The sequence below is a fragment of the Muscardinus avellanarius genome (assembly GCF_963383645.1).
Source record: "Muscardinus avellanarius genome assembly, chromosome: 1".
Taxonomy (NCBI): domain Eukaryota; kingdom Metazoa; phylum Chordata; class Mammalia; order Rodentia; family Gliridae; genus Muscardinus; species Muscardinus avellanarius.
The window spans coordinates 17,842,924-17,862,158 of NC_137786.1; the positions used below are offsets into that span (position 1 = coordinate 17,842,924).

Here is a 19,235-nt window from a genome sequence, read left to right on the forward strand (position 1 = left end):
AACTTTAGAAACATCAATAAAATAATAATCCATTAAAATGACCAAATGAGCCAGGTGTGGTGGCGCACGCTTGTAATCCCCATGCTTGGGAGGCAAAGACAGGAGGATCGCTCAGGTTTAAAGCCAGCCGCAATGACTTAAGAGACCCTGTTTCCAAAAATTAAAAACAGTATAAAATACTTCTGGGAATATAGCCTGGAGGTAGAAGGGCTTCCAGGGACCCCAGTACCACAAAAAAAAAAAAAAAAAAAAAAAAATTAAATGGGCAAATGATCTCAATAGATGCTTCTCAAAAAGTACAGATGGCCAATAAATATATGAAAGACACATTTCCTAGCGATTAGGGAATTGCAAATCAAAACTACATTGAGAGTTATCTTACACCAGTCAGAATGGCTATATTAAAAAAAATGATAAATGCTGGCAAGGATGTAAGAGAAAGAAACATACACGCTGTTGGTAGGAATGCAAATTAATACAGACTTTATGAAAACAGGATGTGAATTCCTCAATTAGTAGAACGTGTTAGTCATGTTTTCATCACTGTCACCAAAATATCTAACATAAACACTTTAAAGCAGGAAAAGTGTCCTTTGCATCACAGCGTTAGTGTTTTTAGACCAAGGTTTGCTGGACCCAAGGCAGAAATATGATGGCAGAAGGGCAAAATGGAGGAAAGATGCTTTAAAAAGGTCAGCCAAGAAGGTGAGAGAGAGAGAGAGAGAGAGAGAGAGAGAGAGAGAGAGAGAGAGAGAGAGAAAAGAGAGAGAAGAGAGAGAAGAGAGAGAAGAGAGAGAAGAGAGAGAAGAGAGAGAAGAGAGAGGAGAGAAACAGAGAGAGAGCGAGGGCGAGGGCGAGAGCGAGGAGGGCGAGGGCGAGGAGGGCGAGGGCGAGGGCGAGGGCGAGGGCGAGGGCGAGGGCGAGGGCGAGGGCGAGCACGCAAGGCGGGCAAAGACATAACCCCAGTGACCTACTTCTCTAACTATGCCCCACCTGCCTATATTTTCAATTTTCTCCCAGGAGTCCATTCAAATTATTAACCCATTTAATGTATTAATCCATTAATGAAGTTACAGCCCTTATCATCCAGAGGCTCAGTCTCTGAACATTGCTGAATTGGAGATCAAATATTCAGCACATGTGATGTGTGGGACACTTTATGTCTAAACCATAACATAGATCTACAACATGATACAGCGATTCCACTTTGGGCTTATACTTAAAGGAAATCAGAATACAATAAGTCAGTGTAGGATACTGACTTATATAATTCAAAGGAAATCAGTAGACAAGTCAGTATACACTAAAGATACATGCATGACCATGTTTGTGGTGATCTTCAATCATGCTAACTTATAGAATCAGCTTGTCAATGATAAATTTATAAAGGAAATGAGTGTTTTTCAGCCATAAAGAAAAATAAAATCATTTCATTTGCGGGCAAAGGAAGAGAACCAGAGTGCCTCAATTACATTCTTTCTTGCAAGTGTCGGCACTTTCTTAAGAAAGTGAGAACCTGAATGTAGAATTGAGACTTCAGAGGAAGGTGCCTGGGTGGAGAGGGCAAAGGATGGAAACAGAACACTCGGTGGACATAAGATAAATGCATGGATGCTGATATCACAGTGAAACATCAATTTGGATAATTAATTTGTGCTAATAATTATTTTAATTTTGTCCTTGTGGTTATTAAAATAATTTCTCTTGACATGGAACATTTTTATGGTATTTGAGACCAGGAAAAAAGCATCAGGCTTGTTTCTCCTGGTCTTTATAGTATTTTAAGCACATTACAAGTAAGCTTTATAAACCATCAAATTTAATGTCATTTCATATGCCTCTGACTATATATATGCCTTTCTTAGACTCACAATTTTGTATATAGTTTACAAAATTTTACAGCTAAAAATTGCTATTTATTTATTTATTTTGGTGGTACTGGGGATGGAACCCAGAGGCCTTCTACCTCCAGGCTAAACTCCCAGACCTATTTTATATTTTATTTGGGTCTCTTAAGCCGGCTGAGGCTGGCTTCGAACCTGTGCAATCCTCCTGTCTCAGCCTCCCAAGAGTGGGGATTACAAGCATGCGCCACCATGCCCGGCCTAAAACTTGGTATTTAAATAGTAAAATTTAGATATTGAGTTCCTCTGTTGTAATAGCCACATTGCAAATGTTTAGTAGCCACATGTAACTAGTAACTACCTTAGGGGACAGTGAAGATAGAGAAAATGACCATAACTGCAGAAAGTTCTGTTGAGCAACACTTTTCTAAACCTACCATGCATGTCAACAATCCTCTCAATGAAAAAATACAGACTTAATTCCTTTAGCACAGTTTCTTACTATTTCTAGGCATGGTTTAAACAGTAGTGAAAAAAAATACACACACAAAGAAAGGATTACTATTTTCTTTGTGTGTGTGTGTGGTACTGGGGTTCCTGGAAGCCCTTCTACCTCTGGGCTACACTACCAGACCTATTTTATACTTTTTATTTGGAAAAAGGGTCTCTTAAGCCAGCGCAGCGGGCTTCGAACCTGTGCGATCCTCCTGCTTCCGCCTCCCAAGCGTGCGCCACCATGCCTGGCGTAGGATTACTATTTTCAATAAAATAGATTGATTTGTCTCATTTTATATTTGTATGTTTTATTTTTGCTTAAGTTAATCAATATAGATTGTTTTTGACCAAATGATGCTAATAGATGACTGCCTGCAATTGAAAAGTTTTTTTAAAAAATGGTCTTAACATGTAATACTAACAATTACTCAGAGAATTAAAATCCCTCCAGACTAGTTTCAAGAGAAAAAGTATTATATATAGTAGAGCACACAAACTGAATTATTGCCTGCAAATCTTGGGACTTCGACTTCACATACTTTGTGAGTTTGTAGCTTTAGGGGATTGGTTACAATTCTAATCACATCATTTGTATCCCTGATTCTAACCATGCCTGAAGCATGCTCTATTCTTCAGGTTTCCAAACTAATAAATTACTTCCTATTATTAAGCTAATTTAACTTGTTCCAAAAGCCAGAAGGGGGTTACTAGCCTGTACAAACACTGCATAAATCACCAAAAGAGACGAGAAGAATTTAGGATATCTATCATGTTAAAGAATTCATAATTTTTCACAGGTGCTGGATTATCAACAGTAGATGAAAGATAATGAAAATAGCTGAAGATAGGTAGACAAAATTAGAAAACAATGTGTGCATTCACATTAATTGACATGTTTCCTCTATTACTAGTCAATCCCCTTGGGCACTGAACAAATCTAGAACACTACTAAAAATGGGCAAAAGAAAAGTACTTCTTACCTACAAAACTAACTGTGACAAATTCTAAATTTTTTTGCTCTGCTATTTGATTCTGTTATTTACTTTTACATGAGGCTTTCTCCTCCTTTGTCTACTATGATTTTACTTCTATTTTTTTTGTATCAACTTTCTCTGGAGGATTTAATTTTAAAACTAGCATCGATTCTTAGTTCTCTTTCTCCTTAAAACATTGTGTTACTCAGAATTACACTCTGAAACTAAAGTCTGTACATATTTTCTTAAATAGTTATTTGTAGTTTCAATCTCCAATAAAAGCTTTCTTTAATTGCTACTCTACAGCTCTCATCTCTTCTCTACTGTCTGTATCTTTCTTTAGTCTACCTAAATGTCCATAGACATCTTGGACACAGCTGGCCCAAGCCCAACTTCCTTGCCCTCTCTCCCAGAAATAAGCCTCCATCATTACTCTTTCAGTATCCTCATAATCATCTTCACATAGTCTTTATTTCCCATATTTTTATTCTCAGTAGACCCCCAAGTCTTGTAAATTCTACATCTTTAAAAAGTAAAAGGGTGAAGCCTGGCATGGTGGCACACACTTGTAATCCCAGCATTTGAGAGGCGGAGAAAGGAAGGTTTGTAGTTTGAGGACAGTCTCAGTTATGTTGTAAGGCCCTTTGCAACTCAGTGAGACCCTGTTTCAAAATAAAGAATAAAAAAATAGGGCTGGGGGTGTATCTTGGAGGTAGAAGCCCCCTGGGTTTCATCCCTAGTACTGCAAAATTTTTAATTAGAAATAAAAAATTAAAAACAAAAGGATTTCACTGTTTCCTTCTCTCAATTTCTCCCACAACTGTCAAAATCCGATCTAGATTTGTGAAGTGGTAAAGCATCCTCTGTACCATCAAAAGTTTTCTAATTATTTCACACTCTTTCCCACCTAGTAATCCTTCCGTCCATCCTGAGGCACATTTGGATAATCTTTGACTCTTACCAGGACTGTACCCTGGCCCATGCAGGTTCCTAGCATCATCCACCATCCTCCCTACTGACATGGATTCTGAGTGTTCTCCCTTGTCCTCGAATTCTACTCACCTTTTACTATGCCATTCCTTTAATGCCACAGGGGTCTCTCCTCTTCATGCCCCATTCTTAAGCATGTTTGGTACTAAGACTGAACCTTTAGCATTGTGTTGCAAACGTGTTCTCAAAACTGTCTCCCTTCCTAATCATTACATTTATTTTATTAAGACAGTCTCCGCATCCAGCATAACATTTGGTATGTTGTTCGTTTTTGTAACCCTTTGCAATTTTTTTTGGCATCCGGTTAAAACAGTGATTTCTAATGGAAAAATGGAATTTTAGCAATAATATTCATCTGCCTTTATTAATGCACATAAACATTGTTTTCTATAAGGCTGAATTTATCAAGAGCGTAGTCTCTTATACTAGAAAAAATCAAATTCAAAGTTTCTTCCTCTTCTTCTTGTTTATATATGTATGAGGGTGTTGCCATGAGTCTATACAATCTATATTTTTCCTAAAACATTATTCTTTAAATATTATGTAAAAGTAAGCGAATTATGCTCTTTGTTGATATGATACATTATGTCTTCACAGAAATTAATCTACATTTGATTTTCCTAAAGTGCTTTGTTCCTGCAGTACAGTCTCTCATAGAGAAGCAAGAGCGATTGCTTAACAAAAAATACATCAATAAATGTAGTGATGTAGCCGGGCGTGGTGGCGCACGCTTGTCATCCCCGCGCTTGGGAGGCAGAGACAGGAGGATCACGCTGGTTGGGAGCCAGCCTCACTGGTTTAAGAGACCCTGTTTCCACATAAAGTTAAAAACTAGGTCTGGGAGTGTAGCCCATGGGAGTGTAGCCCGGAGGTAGAAGGGCTTCCAGGAACCCCAGTACCACCAAAAAATAAAAAAATAAAAAAAATAAATGTAGTGATGTGACATAATTTCATTTTCCAAAGTAAACATTTCTTTGATGCCCATCTAAGTAGTAAGTTGACAATTAAGTCTAGACGCATCTTTCATCTCTACTGCTTATTCACTAAGCTACAGGTACCTGGGGCTTCCTTGGAAAGGACAGTACACAAAGTCTTTCCCATCTCAGATTTACAGGTTTTGCTCCCTTACCTTGAATGCTTACCCCTTCCCCAAAGTCTTCCACAAGCATAGCATTATTTTAAAACTGATGAGCTCCTATTTATTTTTAAATACCAGCCTTATTATCTCATTACTTCCTCAAAGACTTCTAACCTCATGCTAGGTGTAAGATGTAAAAATCTAGGTTTTATAGTATCCAGCAAATACAATTTCTTCCATAATCCTCATCACAGCCAGTGGTTGAATACTTATTGGTACAAATAGTGGTTTAATGTTAACATACTCTTTATATATATATATATATATATATATATATATATATATATATATATATATTTTAACCATGATTCTCAGTAAAATAACCAGAATACAGGATGTTTTCAATAAATTTTGAAGAAATGAATATGTACTAAGGATAATTAAACCTTTGTCAGATAATAAATTCAACAGTAATCAATTTATAGCTCCACACATTAGAAACCAAAGATACATTTTTATATTTAACATTGTTATTTTATTATTTCTTAAATTTGATGTTGGAGATTGAACTCAGAGACATTCTACTTTGAGTTACACCCAAGACAATTTAACTTTTTCTTATTAAAACAATGTCTCATCAAGTTGCTGAAGTTCTTACTAAGTTGTTGAATCTGGCTTTCATCCTGTGACCCTCCTGTCTCAGCTTCTCAACTAGTGGGATTACAGGTGCTCACTACCATAACCTAACATCATTATTACCTTATTTTCTAGGGTAGTAAAGGATTTTATGACATATATCTTTCTATTTTTGTGAGTATAATGATACATAAATTTTACATACAAACATGAGAAATTCTAAAGGAAAGGAATTTACTATGCTTTATTCCTTAATTTTTATGATAGATGCCTGATTTTTTAAAAAAAAGAAAGAAACAAGCAAAAGAAAACAAAACTGAGTGTGTTTGAAGACTCTCCAAGCTCTCCATTCAAATTAAATACCTCAATTACAGGAAGTTTAATGCAAAAAATGTTAAATATTCATTGGATAAATATCAAATAATGGAACAGATATTTTCTGAATAATATGACACCCAAGTTAAAACTTTCCATTTCCTTGTGGTAAATACTTGTTGAAATTAATCAGTCTATAATTAATTACAGAGAAATTGTGTTTTTGGAATACATATTTATACTTTACATGCCTGGCTTATACTTTATATTTTGGGAATATGTTAGATTTTCATTTATACATCTGTATAAAACATTTGAGCATGCTAAAAGTATGCTATTGTCTATCTGAAAGAGACATTAAAAAGATTAGTTAATTCTAATTTTAGTTTTATACAAAAAAACCTGAGGCAAGGAATAATCGTAAAAGTAGCAGAGAAAGCTTATGATGACATTTCTATTACAGTGAACAAGTATACATGTTGTAAAAAATTAAAGTTGAGAATATAATACAACTGAACTAGAACCACTGAAAGATAATTCTCTTGTGGATAAAAAAGGAAAGGAGAATTTTGTGATAAGGACAACTAGGAGTCAGTTCAATCTTCAACTAGGAGTCAGTTCAATCCGTTTTGGGGAATTTAAACTAGATATGATCTCTGGAGATAAGAATTTGGGTTTTCATCACCTGAAGATTAGAAAATATGAATTTCAGTTTATTCCAAATATAGAATTAGAAGGTCAGAATGCCTGAAACCAACTCCATGAAATAAAATTGTATTATCTACTCACAAACTCAAATAAGCAAAAAAGAAGCTTTATGGCCTTTAGAAGTGAATAAAAAGTTTCCTGTATGAAATTAAAACCCATACCTACAGCCCTTCAGATGAAATCAACCTTAGTTTTATTTTTTGTTGTTGTTATTTATGTTAAATGTATGAATAAAATGAGTGTTTACTCAGAAATTCTAAAGAGTCCTCAGCAGATTTAAAGGTTATATGGCTCTGGATGGACACTTCTCAGTTTTAAGAGCTTCCTTTAGAGGGACACCACCAAAATATATACGATCTCTCATCACTCACTATGAAGAACGGTATATACACGGACTGAAAAGATGTGCCAGGAACAAACTTACAGGGCAGGAGTGAACAGACAAAACAATGCAAATATGAACACCCCACCAAAAAGTTTATACAGTTAACGAGATTTAAGATGTCTTATAATAATTAAAGTAATAAGAAAATAAATAGAAGCAAAAAAAAATAGAAGATAGACCATCATATAGAAAGGAAAAAAACTAACTGAAGAAAGTAGAAAGTGAAAAATATATTCAACCTAAGATTCAACTTAAGTTTAAGCTCTAGAAGTGGGAGCAGAGTGAGATTCAGAAAATACACCAAGAGCCAAAAGCACGTATATGTATAACACACTGAACCTCACTGTGACGCAAAATTGTAATGCACTAATACAAGTGCAAAAAATTTAAAAACTCAATAATGACACTGTCACAAAGATTTATATACTGCAGGTGGAATTGTATTTATTTTCACTTTTATTACATTTTGAAAATGAATTTAATCATTTTTCTGGGCCTATGAAGACAAGACTTTGTGCTAACAGTAGCTAATAGACAAAGTAGTTCTGCTGCAAAATGTCTCAGGGATTGTCCAGTACACTTTGGAATCAAAGTCCCCTAGAGTTTGCCAGTATTGATACAGACACATACACACAATGGGGATAAGTATCATTGTATGAATAGATATAAATGTTATGTTTTTAATGTGTTTTGTTTAATTGTCAGTGTAACATTAGAAAGTGTATTCAGTAATTGGAGCATTTGTTCGATTATTCAAATAAAATAGAACCTATTATCTGAAAACATAACTAACAAGCAAATCTTATTTCTTTAAACAAAGACTATTAAAGTCATTATAAATAAAATCTAATACACATAAATAATATTTTTCATTCAGTTTTTTTGTAGGTTTGTGTCTACATGGTTAAATTTCGGATCTATATTCATATAGACCTGGGATCATAAGTTAAGGACACGTGTCATCACATTGTCCTTTATATAGAATACAAATGTCATGTTTGGATACATGAAATTTTATATTTCAAAAAATTATTATAAAAATATCCATAAAATTATCATCTTAGTAGTATTTGATGATAATTGTCACCATACCTTACAGGGCATTTGGTTTTCAATTAAAGTTCATAATGACATCAAACTCATTATATTTTTATTGGAAAAACTTAAACTTTCCAGTTCTTTTCCATAATTTAGTCTTCCTTTAACCTTAAAATCATTTAATTTTAAAATACAATAATTCACATTGAAAGAAACTTAATGGTTATCTTTCAAATAAAAATACAGAAAAATGGCAGTAATCATGCTGATGAGAAGAGAATTTCATGCTCCATCTACTAGAAAGTGATTTTCATTAAAGAATTGGATATCTTAAATTTTATTCTTTGACACTGCCATGACTAATTCTATGAACATCAAGAAGTCACTTATCTGTTTGAGCATCATTGCTTCTTATTACTTGAAGAATTCAGAAAAATGATTTCTTAGTTCCTTTATACTTTAAACTTATTTCCTAACCCTCTAGCTTTATTGCTATTTAATTAAGCAAGTTCGAATGAATGATATTTACCATTCACTCAGTTACTAGTATACCTCAGTATATAAGTAGAGATGGGAGTAAGAGAGATAATTAATTACATCTTTAACAGGTGTTATGTAGTATTTTCAACTTATTATAATTTTTATGTACAGAAATTTTCAGTGGTTATAAGAAAATTTATAAATAACAGAAAGTAAACAGAAATAATCAACTAGTTTATTCAAAGAAAAATATACTCTTATTAATGTTTTATTATCAAAAATATTTTAATAAATCAGCATAGCCCCCAAAACGTATATTTATAAGTATATTTTGTGAATATACATATGTGTGTGTGTGTGTGTGTGTGTGTGTGTGTGTGTGTGTGTGTGTGTGTGTAGTAAGATATGCTGCTATGTTGAAGCACACTTTTTGCTCCTTTTTTCATTTACTTATGAATTATACCAAATTCTCTTTAGTTTTCACATAGTACAATATGGACAATCCCCATGTATATTTTGATTTCTTGCTTAAACATTTTTCTTGCTTAAAGAAAAATGTTTTCTACATTAAATAAGTCATTCATATTATTAAAATGAAAATAGTTTGTTTATGGAGAACAATATCTAGCAAATTATAAACAGATAAAAATCAAAACTTGTGATGCATATTACTAGCAGGTTTGCTTCACTAGACATAATTTTTAATGTTCCTTAGTTAAATTAGAACAAATACAAATGTTTAAATATTCTGAAATAATGTTTACTCTAAGATTCAACATTTTTTACAATTATGACCTGCAAATATTGGATATATTTTTGATGTCTAAAACATAGCCCCAAATACATATGTCTTATGTGCCCATATATGTATTTTATCCATTAAATAGTGTTAATAAAATTATAAATTCCAGTCTCTAATTGATAAATAGCAAAGTGCAACTCTTTGGTTAGATATTGTAATATTTCTAATAAACATTATAGAATGAAGAAGATACAGGGGAGAGACTGAAAATGTTTTTCTGTAAAGCTGGCAATTCTGAAGTTCAATATAACTTCAAATTTAAGAGGAATAGAAGACACAGTTTATAAATTAGAAAAAACGATTCAAAAGCAGAAATCGGACACTGAAAAATATGGGCCCATTTCAAAAGAGCTAACTTAAGAATAATTAGCATAAATGAAGGAAAAGAAGGTGAAACCAAAGGGCTCAACAGTCTTTTCAAAGATGTAATAGCAGAAAATTTTCCAAACATAGTGCAAGAGATTGACACACAGGTATAGAAAACTTATAGAATCCCCTTTAGACAATATTAGACAAAAGGTTACCTACGCCACATAATATTCAAAATGACCAATGCAGAAGCCAATGAGAGAATCTTAAAGACAACAAAAACAAAAGACCAAGTGACATTAAGAGGGAAACCAATTATAATCGCCAATTATAATAACTCCCAACCAAGTCATGAAAGCCAGAAGGGACTGTAGTGACATACTCTGAGAAACAAAATAAAACAAAACAAAACAAAAACATGCAGCCCCAAATTTCCTACCCAGCAAAACTATCTCTCAAATTATACGGGGAAATAAAATCTTCCATGACAAATACAAGATGAAGGAGTTTATGTCCTCAAAATTGGAGCTAGAGAAAATAATCAAAGACATTAACTACAAAGAAGAAATAAGTAATACACACCAGAACCATAGAGACAAGAATTTTCATCCAGCAGACAAGTAAATAAAGAAGAACAAACAGTATTTCAAACAGAAGTAAAATCTAAATATGTTAGGAATAAAAATCATCTCTCAATAATCACACTGATTATAAATGGCCTCAAATCCCCAATTAAAAGAGATAGGGTGACAAAAATGGATTAAAAAACCCATCTATCTGCTCCTTGCAAGAAACACACCTTACAAGTAAAAGTAGTAATAAACTTAAGATAAAGGGGTGGAACAAGGAAATCCAGGCCAATGGAACTTGAAGACAAGCAGGAATAGCGACTATAATATCAGATAAGATAGTCCTCAAGCCCAAGCTCATTAGATGAGACAAAAGGGTCATTTTTTACTGGTAATAGGATCGATTGATCCTATTGATTGTAAGAAGAAATAACTATAATCAACATTTATGCCCCAAACTTAGGTGGAGATACTTTAATAAAACTAACTCTTTATGATATTAAGTCACATATAAATCACAATACAGTAATACTGGGAGACTTCAACACACCTCTCAAAGCATTAGATTAATCTTCTAGACAAAAGGTCAGTAAGATGTTTCAGAGCTAAAAAACACCATTACTCAAATGGATCTGTTAAACACATATAGAATATTTCTCCCAACTACATCAGAGTTCACATTTTTCTCAGCTGCTCATGAAAACTTCTCCAAAATAGATCACATCCTAGGCCACAAAGTGAGCACTAACAAATTCAAAAATGTGTCTTTGTAGACCATAATGGAATGAAATTAGAAATCAACTATAAGAAGACTCGGAGAAACCACATTAATGTGTGGAGACTGAACACCACACGTCTAAAGGAAGAATGGGCCATAGAAGAAGTAAGGAATGAAATCAAGAAATTTCTAGAAACAAACAAAAATGGTGATACAATATTTCAAAACCTATGGGACAATTTGAAGGCAGTATTAAGAGGAAAATATATAGCACTGAGTGCTCACATAAGAAAAACAGAAAATAATCAAAATAATAATCTAATGAAACACCTCAAAGTCCTTGAAAAACAGGAACAATGCCAGCAAATGACAGGAAATTATTAAAATCAGAGCAGAAATTAACAAAGTAGAAAACAAAAAATCAATACATAAAATCAACAAAACCAAAAGCTGGTTCCTCAAAAAAATTAGCATGATAGATAAACCACTAGCCAACCTAACTAAAAAAAAAAAAAAAAAAAAAAGTGAATCAACCCAAAGTGTTAAGAAATTATTTGAAAATCTATGCTCCAACAAAATGGAAAATCTGGAGGAAATTGACAACTTTCTAGATAAATACAACTTTCCTAATCTGAGTCAAGAAGATACGCAGGGTGTGGTGGCGCAAGCTTGTAATTCCCGCACTTGGGAGGTGGAGACAGGAGGATCGCACAGGTTCTAAGCCAGTCGTGCTGGCTTAAGAGACCCTGTTTCCAAATAAAAAAGTATAAAATAGGTCTGGGAGTGTAGCCCAGACATAGAAAGTTTTTCAGGAACCCCAGTACCACCAAAAAAAAAAAAAAAAAAAAAAAAAAAAAATATATATATATATATATATATATATATATAATTTAAACCAACTAAGAGTTATCAAAGAGACTGAAACAGCAAAAAAGAGCTTACCATCAAAAAAGCCCAGGACCAGATGGTTTCCAAAGTGAATTTTATAAAACCTTTATAGAAGAGCTAATCCCAATACTCCTCAATATATTTTGTGAAATAGAAAAAAAAAAGAACTCTCTGAAATACATTCTATGAAGCCAACATCACATTAATGTCAAAACCAAAAAAGACCTATATCTTTGATGAACTTGGATGCAAAACTACTAAATAAAATATTAGTGGCACGCATTAAAAAACACATCAAGAAAATTATATACCATGACCAGGTAGTGTTCATCCTAGGAATGCAAGGCTGATTCAACATATGAAAATAAATCCATGTATTTCATCATATAAACAGAACAAAAGACAAAAATCACATGATTATTTCAACAGATGCTGAAAAATCATTTGATAAAATCCAACATTCATTTATGATAAAAAGCACTGCAGAGAATTTAAATAAAAGAAACATAATTCAACATCATAAAGGCAATCTACAAGAAGCCCACAGCCAACATCAAATGGGGAAAAACTTTGAGAATTCCCCCTAAAAACAGGAAAAAGACAAAGATGTCCATTATCCCTACTTCTCTTCAATATAGTACTTGAGACTCTAGCCAGAGCAATAAGCAAGGAAAGGAAATAAAAGGAGTACAAATAGGAAAAAACTCAAATTTTCACTTTTGTAGATGATATGATACTATACTTAGAGGACCCAACAAACTCAACCAAAAGGCTTATAGAACTGATCAACAAATTCACCAGAGTGTCTAGATACAAAATCAATCTTAAAAAATCATAAGCTTTTCTTTACACCAACCATAAATCCACTAAAAATGAAATTCAGAAAACACTTCCCCTCAGGATTTTCCACAGAAAATTAAAATACTTAGAAATGAATATAACCAAAGAGGTAAAAGGCCTTTACAAAAAAAATTATAAAACATTGAAAACAGAAATTGAAAAATATCTTAGAAGGAAAGATCTTCCATGTTCATGGATAGGCAGAATAAATATCATCAAAATGACTATACTTCTAAAAGTGATCTACAGATTCATGAAATACCCTCTAAATTACTAAGATCATTCCTCACAGACATAGATTATCCCTCACAGACATAGACATTCCTCATATAAGTTCATTTGGAACAACAACAAAAGAAACCAGAATAGCCAAATAGTTCTCAGCAACAAAAACCATGCAGGAGGAATCAGAATACCTGACTTTAAACTATACTACACAGTATAATAAAAACATCATTGTAATAAAAACATCATGGTTCTGGCACAAAAACAGTTACAAAGAAAAATAGAGCAGCATGAATGACTCAGAAATAAACCCATACACTTATAGCTAGTTGATTTTTGACAAAGGGGCCAAAAACATACACTGGATGAAGGATAGTTTGTGAAACAAATGGTGTTGGAAAAACTGGTTAACCATATGCAGAAAAATGGAAACAAATCACACTTTCTCACCCTGCACAAAAGTAAATAGAAGATGGATCAAAGACTTCTAAATTATACCAGAGACCTTGAGGCTTCTTAAAGAGGTCATAAACAGTACAACACATAGGCACAGATAAAACTTTCTCAACAAGACACCAAAAGCACAAGAAATTAAAAGGCGAATCAATACGTGAGATTGCATGAAACTGAAGAGCTGTACAACAAAGAAAACTGTCAAAAACCTCAATTGAGAGCCAACAGAATGGGAGAAGATTTTTGTCCCCTTCTACTCCAGTAGAGGAATAATATCTAGAATATACAGAAAACTCAAGAAACTCAGTGCCAGGAAAACAAATAATCCAATCAAAAAATGGGCAAGTAAACTAAATAGACACTTCACAAAAGAAGAAATTCAAATGGCCAATAAATGCATGGAAAAATGCTCAACATCATTTCCAATTAGACTGATGCAAATCAAAACTACCCTGAGATTTCACCAAATGCCATCTAAAATGGCAATTATTCAAATCATGAACAACAAATGCTGGCAGGTATGTGAAGAAGTGGGAACTCTAAGAAAATTGTTGGTGGGACTGCAAATTAGTGCAACCACTTTGGACAACAGTATGAAGATCATCAGAAGAATGGCAATAAACTTACCATTTGACCCAGCAATACCACTTCTGGTTATCTACCCCAAAGAAAGAAAACCAAACTACCAAACTAATGCATGTGTATTTATGCTCATAGCTACACAATTCACCATTGCCAAACTATGGGTAACAGGAGGAACTCTAGATAAAGAAGGAGATCCTATAGAGGAGCAAATAAGGTCACCTAACTGAGGGGATGGGCAAGGGGAAGAGGGTAACTCTCTAAAGCACATAATGTACATAAATAAACATATCAAAGTCAACCATTAAGCCAAGCATGGGAAGAAGAGTTGAGGAGGGAAATGGATGGGAATTGGGTAAGGGCTAATTGGGTGACGTGTTCATGTATGTCTACACAGTCTTTTATCCCATTAAGATGTATGATTACAATGTACCAATAAAAAATTTAAAAAAGAAAAAAGAAGAAAAATAGAAAACAATTCAGTTAAAGAGTGCTGAGAAAATATTTCAGCCAAAAAGTGGTAAAAATCAAGGAAAAAATTCAGTCAAAAGAGCTAAGAATCAACCTATTCAATTTATTTATTTTTTCTTTTTTATAAATCTAACAAATTTTTGTCCATCAAGTTAGCCCTCTTCACAAAACTCCTAGAGGATCAGATAACACATCAAAATGGCAAATAAAATAACCATTTTCTATTAAAGAGAACAGTATAAACAGTGAGACTGTTTATATATGTTCATTCATCTATTCATTTTACAGCATAAACAAGTAAATAACAGCAACTATGAAAAACTATTGCTAATGTACTGACAAATAATTAATTTATCTTTATCAATATTAACATGTTAAACACACTAGAAAAAATATAAAATGAATTCAATTAGTAAAAATATACATGCTCAATAAATAAGAAAATTGTCAATTATACTAAGGTAAAAGAAATGCAAATTAATGGTACACAGAGATACCATTTTTTTCACCTATCATATTTGCAATCAAGTTTTATAACCATATCTACTGGTATCCCTGAAAAGAAATAACCACTCTATCACTGTGATAAATAAAACTGTGATAAAAGTAAAACATTACAATGCCCATCGAGGGGATCTAGATATTTTTACCAAAATTAAATTTATGTATTTGTGAATCTGAATCCCAGTTTGAAAATCTCCCTTATACATAAACAGGTATGGTAAATGATGTACTTATAAGGACATTCACTATATTATTACATAATTCTAACAAAGCAAAGGCAACACCATTACTGTTAGCAAACAGTCATTAAATTACCTTTGTGGGAAAGTACTCCAGGGAAAATGGTGAAGCAAGAGCTTTTAAAATCTCTTTTGTCATTAAATAGATAATTGAACAGAGAGATTTTTCTTTCAGTCATCTCAAATAATTATCACAACCATTCATATAGGTACAATGTTCATAATTTATAGAATTCTTTCTTGAGAATCATCACATTTGAGCATTGCTAAGCACTGTGACAGATACCAATGTATAAAAATACATCACCTAACCTGCATATTTCTTACCCAGAGCTCACAAACATTGTCTGTAAATCGTCAAGGCTGATTATTCTCAACTCTTTGGGCCTTTCTGTGCTACAAGTACTCAGTTCTGCCATCACAACACGAAAACAGCCATTGATAATATATAAAAAAAAAATGGGTGCAGCCATGTTATAATAAGATGTAACTGGTAGGCATTGATCTCTGAATTTCATATAAAATGACTACATCCTTGAGTATGACCATTAATGCATTTCCATTTATCTATCCATTTTATACACAATACAACAGTTTACAATCCTGCTTATCCTGCTTATCCTAAAAACTTAAAGCACAGCATGAACAGCCATCACCTCCTGAAAATTCACTAAGAATTGGTCATCTCATTAAAATTTCATCATTTACTAAAATTAGGTGTGACAAGAGGAAATGAGAACTCACCTGACCTTTGATTTTCAGTTTCTAGCAAATTTTATTTTTCAGTCAAATTAAAAATAAATTACAACTTGTAACCCCAGGACTTGGGAGGCTGAGACAGGAGAATAGCAGGTTTGTGGCCAGCCTCAGCTACTTAGTGAGATCCTCTGCAAATTAGTGAGACCCTGTTTCAAAATAAAAAATAAAATAGGGCTGTGGTATAGCTCAGAGGTAGAATGCCCAAGAGTTCAATCTTCAATACCCCCCAAAAATGTATAACATAATATTCAAAAATCAAATATTTGTTCCTCTTGTTCTATACCTAAAACTATTTTTTAATTTTTTTAATAATTGAAAGGATTCTAGTAAAGAATTTTGAAGCTCAAAAATGATCTTTAATTAGTTTAAAATGATGTGCTATTATTAGTACATTTATTTGTTGTCATCTTATGACACTGTCTACAGGGAATAAAGTATACAAAAAGAGAAAATTTGGTCTTATTTTTATACACATATGAGAAAATGGTAGAATTGTTTCTTATTGTGTGTGTGTGTGTGTGTGTGTGTGTGTTTTATATTCTGACTCTGTGGTTCCTACTTTGTATGGGAGTTATAACTGCATCCAGCCTTGTTGGACAAGGGGTGGAACAGATGGCTTGCAGTCCTGCCCTTCCTACACATAAGAAAACAGTATGGTTTGAATGGAGTAGTATATTTTTAAATTTTAGTAATAGTGTAAAAATAAGAATAAATATTCCATCAGGGAAATGGAAGCCACTGAGCCATGGTGTTCCCCATGATTCTACTGCTGCGCTTGCTGTTTGTCCCAAAGATACTGAACAAACTTCAAAGTGCTGTTTTAAAAGATCAGCAACGAATTCACCTTCTCCTTCTTCCTATGTTGTTCTACAGCTAAGGTCACACATACTTAAAGTCCCCCAATTTGATGAGCACACAATTTCATGACAATTTGAATAAGCTATTAAATTTTCTTTTCTGTATTTTAAGAGAAATTACTGATCATTTTGTCAACTTCCTTATTGGAGGCTTTTATCTAAACCTGCGTATTTAGTGCACATTTCAATGTATTTAAGATACCAGCATTTTTTTTTTTTTTGCGAAAATTACTTTGGCAAACTAGATAAAATATCCATATGCCTTTCTTTTTTTCTTTTTTGTTGGTACTGGGGTTCCTGGAAACCCTTCTACCTCTGGGTTACACTCCCAGACCTATTTTTATATTTTTATTTGGAAACAGGGTCTCTTAAGCCAGTGAGGCTGGCTTCAAACCTGCACGATCCTCCTGTCTCTGCCTCTCAAGCGCGGGGATTACAAGCGTGCGCCACCATGCCTGGCTCCATATGCTTTTGAATGTTAAGAGTAAATTTTGTAACAATTGACAGAGACATAGGAAATGTCATGATAAAATATATATATATATATATATAATATATATAATATATATATTATATATATATTTTTGCCTCAGGTGAACTAGCAATAGGTAAGTTATCAGTAAACATCAATGTATCCATAAGTAACATCACAAATTCTCATATACTCTCATGGTAATAGAGGAAAAATTACTTAGTTGTATGTTCAGTTATTTTTTGCCACTTTCTAAGAGAGAAAAGGACAATGTTCTGGTTAATAACATGTAGTTCAGCGCCTAAGAAATAGTATTTAAAATATAATAAATATAGTCCATTTTTGAAATTATTATTTGAGCTCTGCAATACAAAACTTTCTCTAACACAAGTCACGTTTCATGCCTCTGCGAATCACATTCCAACTCCACCCTCAACTCATCCCACGATTTCTCAGAAGGAAAAAATAATATGAAACAAAACTAAATTTTTCAAAAAACTTACTTTTCCAACATATTGCGGATCTGGTCCCATATGTTCTTCTAAAACAAAGAACTGATTCCACACCCATCCCCTTTTGGGACGATGGTGGACTTCGGTTTCTCCCTCAGCGTGTTTGGTTTGATTTCTGGTCACCTTGATGGAGCTGTGGTGAGCAGTTCCATAACACCTCTGCACAAAGCAGAGACACACTAGGACTGGACAGATGCAAGATGTGCTCGTAATTTTCATTGTAAGATAACTTTCCAGTTCACAGTTTTCCTTCTTTTCCTTAGCTACAAGTGCTTAGTGAGCATTCAAGAGAGCAGCCAAAGCATCTTTTGGAAGGACAGTCCAAAGTAAATTGTTTAGCGTGTCCATGATTTAACTGCCCATCAGGGAACGGTCAGACCATATTTACATCCTGAAACTCCTGGAGAATCAAATCTGTAGTCATCTGGTGATTCCACAGCTTCACAGTAGATTAATACGGGTACTCATTTTCTGCCTAAAGAAAAGATAGAAAATTTTACACATTACAAAACATGTTAATCCTATAAATTCAATCTGAATGAAAGTTAAACTGCTTTACTCATTGATTCTGAAAGAAAAAGAATGCAAATTATATTATCACTAATACAGATAAACATGCAAATATAGACTGCAGTATGTCTTTTTACATACATCTTCCTATCTGTATTGCTAATTCTCAACTACATATATACACACGTTTTTGCATTTTGTTTGTGTATTTTTATTATATAAATATAATGCAAATTTTCGCCACATACTACACATCCTTACATAGTATATGTGATGCATGCACTGCACTTCAATAAAGTACTCCGCACAAATCTCCAAGCTATCATCACAGTAATCAATTATGTACTTAAATTGCTTATTAAATAAAAGAACATAAGAGTGAATAGAAAAGAATAGGATATTAGAAAAGTGTATGCAAATAAAAATTACAGGAATTGGCAGAGTTGAACATGAGTGAGAATGCCAGTTGGCTAACCCTTATCTTGGTAGGACTTTGATAGTTTCTGTATGCGATACTCTAGGGTAAAAACTTTATATACAAGCAAAATAGATTTTAAGCTTGATAACATCACTTTGTTGGAT

General features: G+C 33.3%; 1 protein-coding gene across 3 annotated transcripts in view; it reads right to left on the bottom strand.

Annotated features, from left to right (window-relative positions):
* The window catches only part of CDH18 (cadherin 18), a gene marked incomplete at both ends in the record, with an annotated part of 341,945 nt that extends 323,583 nt beyond the window's left edge, over positions 1–18,362 (bottom strand). For all 3 annotated transcript variants that reach the window (XM_080704748.1, XM_080704750.1, XM_080704749.1), the window contains one exon: positions 18,135–18,362. In XM_080704748.1, coding sequence (XP_080560874.1) covers positions 18,135–18,362 — 228 coding nt within the window. The remainder of the gene's footprint in view (positions 1–18,134) is intronic.
* Between the last annotated feature and the right edge of the window lie 873 nt (positions 18,363–19,235).